Source organism: Telopea speciosissima, chromosome 6 (genome assembly GCF_018873765.1).
Source record: "Telopea speciosissima isolate NSW1024214 ecotype Mountain lineage chromosome 6, Tspe_v1, whole genome shotgun sequence".
Lineage (NCBI taxonomy): Eukaryota > Viridiplantae > Streptophyta > Magnoliopsida > Proteales > Proteaceae > Telopea > Telopea speciosissima.
The window spans coordinates 36,306,729-36,315,848 of NC_057921.1; the positions used below are offsets into that span (position 1 = coordinate 36,306,729).

At 43.2% G+C, this 9,120-nt stretch overlaps 1 protein-coding gene across 1 annotated transcript; it reads left to right on the plus strand.

Annotated features, from left to right (window-relative positions):
* The first annotated feature begins 7,261 nt into the window (after nucleotides 1-7,261).
* LOC122665689 (aspartic proteinase CDR1-like) lies at nucleotides 7,262-8,647 on the plus strand. The gene has a single exon (XM_043861840.1). The coding sequence runs from the start codon at nucleotides 7,262-7,264 to the stop codon at nucleotides 8,645-8,647; it is 1,386 nt and encodes a 461-aa protein (XP_043717775.1).
* The last annotated feature ends 473 nt before the right edge of the window (nucleotides 8,648-9,120 follow it).

Sequence of the window (9,120 nt, forward strand, 5' to 3'; positions counted from 1 at the left end):
ATTGAGTTTCATCCAAATATGTAATTTTTGTGAGACTGTTGGACTATATAGTAGAAGACAACTACTAGAGTAGTTGATCGATGCCTTGCCAATAGTGTAGTCTCCTAAGAGGTTATTAGTTCGACAATCATGTCTTCACCATGTGCCTTAAGAAAACCCCTTCCCTCTTCCCCTGCCCATTTTTACATGGTCACTCTCTAGTATTTGTAATCAAAGTCCTATGGGGCAACCTAAATGTATAGACCAAAAAAATAAGAAACAAATGATATATAGTTCCCCTAATGAGGTCAACAAGTTGACCCATTGATTGGAAATTGGAATTAATTAGACTAGTCTGACATGTTAATAGTAATGACATCCTTCTTCCTAAAGAACATTAATTGGTAATTTTTTTTTTTTTTTTGAATGGCGAGTGGAAGGCTGGCATCGGTGTTCCAATCGGAAAAGGAGCTCTTTGGTGATGCGGATAAGGATGAAGAGTAGGATCATGGTGGTGTTAGGGTTGAGGCCAGGGGTTGCCCGGCTGCTAATCCCACTAAAGAGGACATAGTTGAGGCCAATCTGTTGCAGTCGCAGAAGGGAAGAGGTAAGTCTTTTGCCAAGGCTGTGGGGACCTCTTCCCTCCCTGATGTGGAAAGGTTGCCCTCTTCGATCCATCAGGGACGGATGACGAGAGTTAAGATTCCGCAAGGAACTTATGAAGCTCAGATTAAGAAGTTCAAGAATGCATTGATCGAAAGACTTAATACTCAACAGGTTCTGCTCTACCAGTTGAGAACTGTTATTAAGAATTCTTGGTTTCTCAAGGGATCGGTGGAGTTAACTCCGATTGGAAGGGGTTTTGTGATCTCTCTCTTCTCTCTGGAATCGGATATGTCCATGATCTATAGGAGAAGCCCTGTTAGGGTAGGAAATTAGTTTATCCGTTTCCAATGGTGGTGCCTTGATTTCAATGTGAACAACAATCATCTTACTCGTAAGTTGGTCTGGGTTCGCTTCCCTGACCTCCCCTTAGAGTATTGGCATCCTGAGCTCCTCTTATTGTTAGCAAAGGCCTTGGGCTCTCCTGTTGCCCTTGATAAGAGAACGAGGGAAGGCTCTGCAGGGCAATTTACGAGGGTTTTGGTTAATCTTGATTTAGCAACTCCTCGGCTTGACGAGATTATGGTGGAGAGGTAGAACCCAGGCTCCTCGGTGCGTTTCTGGTTCAAACAACAGGTGGTTTATGAGGATAATCTGCTCCACTGTGGATTTTGTAAAAGGGTAGGACATGCGATTAGTGTGTGCAAGGCGCGGTTAGCGCATGAGTCTAAGTACGCTAGGAATGAAGGCGAAGTTCCAGCGGGGCTTGGCGGTATTGATGGCATGGGAGGTGGTGCATCTAGGCCCCCCCTTGGTTCACTCTGATGGTGAGGTTGGTCTGAATGTGGATCAGTTTGATCGTCAGGTTGTTCCGGTGGAGAGTCAGCATGATGTTGAGATTGAGGGGGGTGGTGCCTCCCTTGTAGGTGGTGGTTCCTTTGTTGCAGCGGGTGGCTCTCCGATTGGGGAAGGTGATGCTTCAAATTTGGAAAGATCCTCTTCTCCGTCAGATCAGGGAGGTATGCCTACTATCTTGGAAAGTGGATTATCATTAGCTTTGCATGGGGAGAGATTAGAGGATAGTATGGTTGTAGAGGATCACGTCAGCTGGGCCTTTCATCTATTGATGTGGGCATGGGTCGCTCCAATAGGCGACTTGGTGGGGGTAGTAGTGAACTATCGGGTGGCTCAGGTGGTACCCACAGAACCCGTTTCTCTCCTTCTTTAGACTGTGGTGCCGTAAAGATGGCCCTCCCCAAAGGGAATCTGGAGGTAGTGCTTCCTGTAGGTGACACCCACGTCGTTGATTCTATTACGGACTCGACCTTCAAAAATGGCAGGCTAGTGATTCATGCTTTGTCACCCCACCACGAGGTTGAGGTGGCGGATATTGATTACGGGGCGTTGGCAGCAAAGAAGGTGGGCGCTTAAATGCGTCATAAGCAGCGTAAAAGCAACAAGGCTCCGGAGGGGGAACCTAGCTTACAAAAGCGGTCGAACCACTTAGCTTCTAAAAACATTAGTTTTCAATGAAGGTCCTCTTTTGGAACATTAGAGGAATTAGAAAGAAAGCTGGCCGTCTGGCATTGGCATCTTTGCTTAGGAGTCACAACCCAGAAGTGGTGTGTATCACTGAGCCGAAAGTGGAATTGAGCAGCTTCCCCTCTCTTTTTTTCAATAAATTAGGCTATGCAGCTAACTTCACCTATAACGATCGAGTGGGGTCTGTCCCTAACTTATGGGTGGTTTGGAAGCTTGGTTTGCAGAAGTTGGGTGTGATCTCTTCATCGGATCAGCATATTTCTTTCTCCATGAATTGGAATGGCTAGGTGGTGTGTGTTTCAGTGGTGCACGCCAATTGCTTTCGAGCTATGCGCAAAAATCTTTGGCTGAAGTTGACAGGTTTGAATGTGGTTATGGAGCCGTGGCTGGTGGTAGGTGATTTTAACACCACTCTCTTGTCTTTTGAGAAGCAGGGCTCGGGTGCTTTCTCTATGGGCTCGGCTCTAGAGTTTGGAGCGATGATTGACTCTTGTTCTCTGCTGCCTATTGATTCGTCAGGTAATAAGTTTACTTGGTCCAATAGTAGGAGAAGGGGCCAAGTGGATGCAGTCTTGGATAGGAGCTTGTGTAACTCCAAGTGGTTGGAATTTTTCCAAGCCTGTACTCAAAGTGTTCTCTAGAGGGTGGCTTATGTCCCTCACCACTGCTCATCTCTTCAAGTCAGTTGGGTCATCCAAAAAATGCCCCTTTCAGATTTCATAAATTTTGGGTCGAAAGTCCAAATTTTTTGGAGGTGGTGAAGCACTCTTGGGCTATCCCGATCAGGGGCACCCCCTTGTTTATTCTTTGCCAAAAGCTTAAACATCTCAAGCCTGAGCTTCGGTCTTGGGCTCGTGAGGAGTTTCCAAACTTGGATGTCGCACTCAAAGAGGCCAAGGTGGTTCTTGAGGATGGTCAGGAGGCGTTGGAGGTCATTGGTGAAAATGTTGTGCTGTTTGGGTTAGAATTGGATGCCAAGTCTACTTATCTCAATGCCCTGAAAAATTCTAAAAAATTATGGCACAAAAAATCTAGAATCAAATGGTTGAGAGAAGGTGATCGAAACTCAAAATTCTTTCATGTCTCAACGTTGATTAAGAGATCGAAGGCGCATATTCGTGCTCTCAAGGACCCGGAGGGTGCTTGGGTTTTGGATCCGGGGGAGGTTGCAAATCTGATCTCGAGTTTCTTCGAGAATTTTCATAAAGCTGTTCCCTTAGAGGAGCACTTGGATCTGCTTGATGTCATTCCGCAGCTGATTGATGATAGGGACCTAGTGGTTTTGGAAGTTGTGCGGGACTCTAGAGAGATTAAATCGGCTATGTGGGATCTTGATCTTGATAGCTCGCCTGGTCCAGATGTTTTCAGGGGATTTTCTTCAGGCAGCGTTGGAATATCATTGAGAGGGATGTCTGTCGGGCTGTTTCTAGCTTTTACAAAGAAGGAATCATTCCTAAAGGGGTAAACAACTGTTTAATCTCCTTGATTCCAAAGGTGGAGGGGGCAGTGTCCCTAGATTAATTTCGCCCTATCTGTATGGGGAACTTTGTTTGTAAAATCAATTCGAAGATCCTTGCCTCTAGACTTGGTGTTCTGCTCCCTCGCCTGATCTCTAAGGAACAGGGGGCCTTTTAGAAAGGGAAAGTTATTTCTTCCAACATATGTCTTGCTTCAGAGCTGGCTAACTTGATGCATAAATCTATTAGGGGCGGTGGCATTGGCGTGAAGGTGGATATTTCTAAAGCTTACGACTCCCTCTCTTGGGATTTTCTTTTCAAAGTTTAGAAGAAGTTTGGCTTTAGTGATCGATGGGTGTCTTGGATTCATCAGCTGCTCTCCTCAACTCGCATCTCAATTTTGGTTAACGGGGGTCCTGTTGGTTTCTTTGGTGTGGAAAGGGGTCTTCGTCAGGGTGATCCCCTCCCCCCCTCTTTTCATCCTTGTCTAGGAGGTCTTATGTAGAGGCTTGAAAAGAATGGTGGATTTGCTGCAGATTCTTTCCCTAAGAGGTCCTAGGGAGGTGGTTACCCTAGGACACTTATTATTTGCTGACGATATTTTTATTTTCTGTAATGACTCTCTCAGGTATGTCCGGGTGTTGAAGGAGTTCCTGGAAAAGTACCAAAATTTCTCAGGCCAGAAAATAAATCATGAGAAAAGTAAACTTTTTTGCGGAGCAATAGCCCCCTCGAGAAGGCGTAGAATTTTTGAAGTGCTGAATATTCCTCTTTGTTCTGCCATGGTCCTTCCTGTAGTGGATAAATTCAAAAGTAGGCTATTAGGGTGGAAGGGGAAACTCCTCTCTCTTGCAGGAAGGGTGCAGTTGGTGAAGTCGATCATGCTTAGCATCCCGATTCATAACTTCTCCACTTATTGGTGGCCTTCTTCCTTGGTGTCGCTTATGGAAAAATGGATTAGAAATTTTATTTGGTCGGGTGATATTGAGTCAAGGAAGCTTGTGACGGTTAAGTGGGACTTGATGTGTAGACCGAAATAGGAAGGTGGTCTGGGGATCAGGAAATTGAGAGATGTGAATTTAGCCTTGCTCTGCAAATTGGTGTGGTCCATCAAGCATGAAAACACCCTGGTGAGTAAGTTCTTGCATGGTAGGTTTATTGATGGTGATGGGAACTTAAAACCCCTTCCTCTCCCACTTCAATTTGGTCGGGTATTAGAAGAGCTTCTGTAGTGCAGCACCGTGAAAGATGGATTGTGGGTGATGGTACCTCCATTAACTTTTGGAATGACCACTGGCTTGGGAGTTCTTCAATTGTTGAGGCCTCAGGTTTGCCAGAGGAGTGGTTTATTGATAAGAAGGCAAGAGTTTTTGATTTCATAAAGAACTTTTCTTGGTCTCTCCTCTCAGTCCAATCTGAGGTTCTTAAGAGGATTTTTTATGATGTCCATAAAGTGGCCCTCGCTCCCTTCTCTGTCGCCGATGACTGTTGCTGGGGTCCCTCCATCTCAGGCAAATTTAGCTCTTGGTCTGCTTGGGACTGTGTTCGGAGTAATAACCTAGTCGTCCCTTGGGGTAAGGTGATTTGGAACAAATCTTTGCTTCCTCGACATTCTATCTTTGCTTGGAGATTGGTCCTCCGAAAGATCCCATCCCAAGAGGCGCTGCGCTTGAAAGGCTAACACCTCTCTTCCAGATGTTTGCTTTGCTATAGTGCTTCAGAATCTCTCTCCCACCTGTTCTTGAGGTGTGACTTCTCTATTGGCCTGTGGAAGTTCTTTCTAGATTTTTTTGGTGTTGTTTGGCCGGATTTCTTCTCGTTTGAGGATTTGCTTGCCTGGTGGTCTTCTAAAAGTAAGGTGGTGCCTATGCCGAATGCTTAGGATGTTGGAGCTGTGCTTATTCCTTTCTTAATTTGGAGGGAATGTAATAGTAGACTGTTTGAGGCTACAGAGAGACAGCTTGCTGCTTCCTTCCATGCCTTGCTCTCCTCCATCAAGGAGATCTCCTTCTCCTTCAATCGGCCGGTGAAAAATCAATCTGATCTACTGTGTGCTCGTCTCCTTCATATCCCTATTCTTCCTCGTCCTAGGCAGGTTGTTCAAGAGGTGTAGTGGAGTAGACCTCCAGTTGGTTGGGTCAAGCTGAATTTAGATGGGCGTTCTTTTGGAAACCCAAGCAGGGCAGGGGCAGCTGGGATTTTGTGTGATGTTAACGCGGTTCCTATTGGGGCTTTTGGTATTATTTTGGGGGTTTCATCTAATTACTTGGCTGAGTTCTCGGCTGTTCTCCATGGGATCCACCTTGCCAAGGAGAAGGGTGTCACCCGCTTGTGGATTGAATGTGACTCGGCAGCTGTTTGGATGGCTTTTCAAGGGAGGTCCATGCGGTGGCAGATGCGTCAGTTGTGGCTTTCTATTTGGCCTTTCTTGAACTCCATCGAGTGGAAGATTAGTCATTGTTTCCATGAAGCAAACCATGTGGCTGACTTCCTTGCGAAGTACTCGGCTAAAAGTGCTTGTACAGTTTTTTGGGATGCAAGCCTCCCCCCTTCTTTAAATGGCCTTTTGCTAGATGATGCTCTAGGGCGGCAGAGATTCAGATTTTGCTAGCCGGTTTGGTTGTTGTTGGTTGAGTTGTGTGTGAGGACTTGGTCCTCCCCTTGTTGCTGTATCTGACTGGGTTTGCCAGGTCTTCTCTCTTGTATTTTCTTTTTTCCTTTTAATACAATTCTTGCTGATCTTTAGCCAAAAAAAAATATTAATGAAACCATCAATCATTAATGGTATAAATTCTATGTATCTAAGATTGAAAATTGGAATTACAAAAACTGGTTTGACCTCTTACTAATGAAATTTCCCTTTTTCCTGCATAACAAAAATAAAATCTTCAATCATTAATTGTATAGACTAATTATCTATGGACTGATGTGTTGAATACTTGACCCTCTCCTAGGTAACCCTTTTTGCAACTCTAACCCGTGACCTAGTGCCCCACTTTGATACCAAATGTTAAGTACATGACCGACATGCCAAAAGCTCCAAAGCTGATGGAATACGTTAAATCAAAACCTTTAACCTCCCATACTAGGTTGGCCCAATCTATCACCCATATAATAGATCGAGTCCCATTGGGAACATAACATAATTAGATTTGACTCTGTTTTCTTAATTTATAATAAATGGATCAACGTTTTCTGCGGGGAAATGTGGCCTTAATGCGAGCGTGAGCCAATGAGTGCATGTTAGTATCATGAGGGTGGACTTTTTGCCTTTCACGGGGGTAGGGTGGTCATTTTTTCCCCTCAGTGTCTAGTCATAGGTGGTACACTTCTCTACAGAGAATTTTGTCCATAATAAATTTTCTCACTTTTTCTCTGATACACACTCTAGCACTTGCCTCCAAATTATCAAAGCATTCCTTAGACTGGCTGGGTTTATTCTTCACATTAAAGACTTCCCATTTTTTGCATTGACTTAAGACGTTTCCTGTCACATTCTTCAGTTACACATTTACTTGCCCTTTTTTTTTGGAAAGAATACATTTACTTTCCCAGCTTCCATTTAATTTAGGATATGTAGGTACCCCTTTAACCTCAGGTTTAGTAGCAATTCTCAATTATAAATCTCATGTCCTTAGCCATTTTGGTGACATTCTATTCCTTATCATCAAATAGCTTCAATGGCTTTCATAGAGACTTTGTTATCTCTAATTTCTCTACTCTCAAGTGCTTTGCTACTACATGCAGTTATTGAAGGTCCAAAGCCCATCACTCTAAGTCTTATTCACCCATTTTCGCCCCACTCACCTTTCTATCCAGGGAACATAACAGATATGGAGAAGATTGATATACTTATTCATGTCACAAACGCTCGTATTCATCATCTATTATCGATGATGAGAGAACGAAACTGGAATGGTAGCAGTGAGGTTGACGACATAGTGGCAACAGTGCAATACACTGGTATTTACTTTGTAGCACAGGTGGGTATAGGTTCATTTCCAGCTTTTTCTGGCCAAAAGGGGATGCCTTATTTGTTGATGATTGATACTGGAAGTGATTTAACATGGGTTCAATGTGAAGGTTGCAATCCTTGCTTTCCCCTACAACAACCTAATTTTCCATACAACAGATCTCAGAGTTACAAGTCTATTCCTTGTGGTGACCCAACATGTCCAACTCCAAACCAGGATTGCTTTCAATCATTTTGTGGATTCAGGATAGATTATGGGGAGGAGGACCCTCCAACCTCAACAACAGGAGCCATTATAAGAGAGACCTTAACCTTCCCTTCTGATTTTGGAGGTACAGAATCTTACAACGATTTATTCTTGGGTTGTAGCTTTATGAACTACCACCATGAATTTGGACAACCGAATAAAATTGGTGGGATTTTGGGCTTAGGGTTGGGATACACCGAAACTCTTCCCTTCCTGAATCAAGTAGGCAAAAAACGATTTTCTTATTGCCTATTAAACTCTGAACACACCAATTCTCAGTTATATATTGGAGGTACAAAGATGGTAGGACCACAAGTGCTATCAACACCATTGCTAAGAGGATCAAATGAAGCACTATACTATTTGGACTTACAGGATATTAGTATCCAAAATATTCATCTTAGACTCCAAGGATTGTTTTCTGGGGGTTCTGCCATAGATTCAGGATGTCCGATAACTATACTTCTTCCTAATGTTTATGCTCGTGTGAGAATTGGCTTTGTTCAGTACTTCGAACAGTTTCATATTCAACCATACAGTAGTGGAAGTAGACCAAAAGGTGTGCCAATTTTAGATCTCTGTTTCCCTAATCCGTCTGGTTTTGATAGGTATCCAACTATGACATTCCATTTCAGAGGAGCTAACCTTGTTGTGCAACCAGATGGTATATTTATGTTCGGGAGAAATTATATTTGTGTTCTACTTAAATCAGGCCCTGTTACACTGATTGGAGCTTTTCAGCAAACACAACACAAGTTCTCCTATGATTTTGAGTTGGGAGATAGAGGACGAGGAGAAATTGGTGCTCTTCGCTTTGCTCCTCAGGATTGTGGGTCCCCTGCTTAAGACTTTTGTGGTTGATATTGGGAATAGGGTGGATGCCTCTTCATCATGAAGATAAGGAGTTGCAGAATGAAATATTTATGTCTTCTCTAAAATAGTTTGTACTCAGCAGTCAAAATAAATAATTCCATTAAATGACCCTTTAGTCTCATACCCAATTTCTCTAGCTAAAATTTTAATTACCAAAGATCAAATTTAGCAAATTTTAAGCAGCATTAGGGCTTCTTTTCATTTTAAAACAATAGTTGGTCCTTTGGGAACTATTTTTAAGGTATTGACCAAATATTGAATTGCCATGACCAAACATTGAGTTCAACTAGGGCTCTCACCTTGTAAACCTTATTTCTTAGATAATTTCAACTAGGGCTCTCCTTGTACATATAACTATTGTGAAGTGAGTGAAATACATATCAGAATATTGCACAAACTCATCTTATAAACCTTGTAAAGCTTATTTCCTAGACAATTTCAACTAG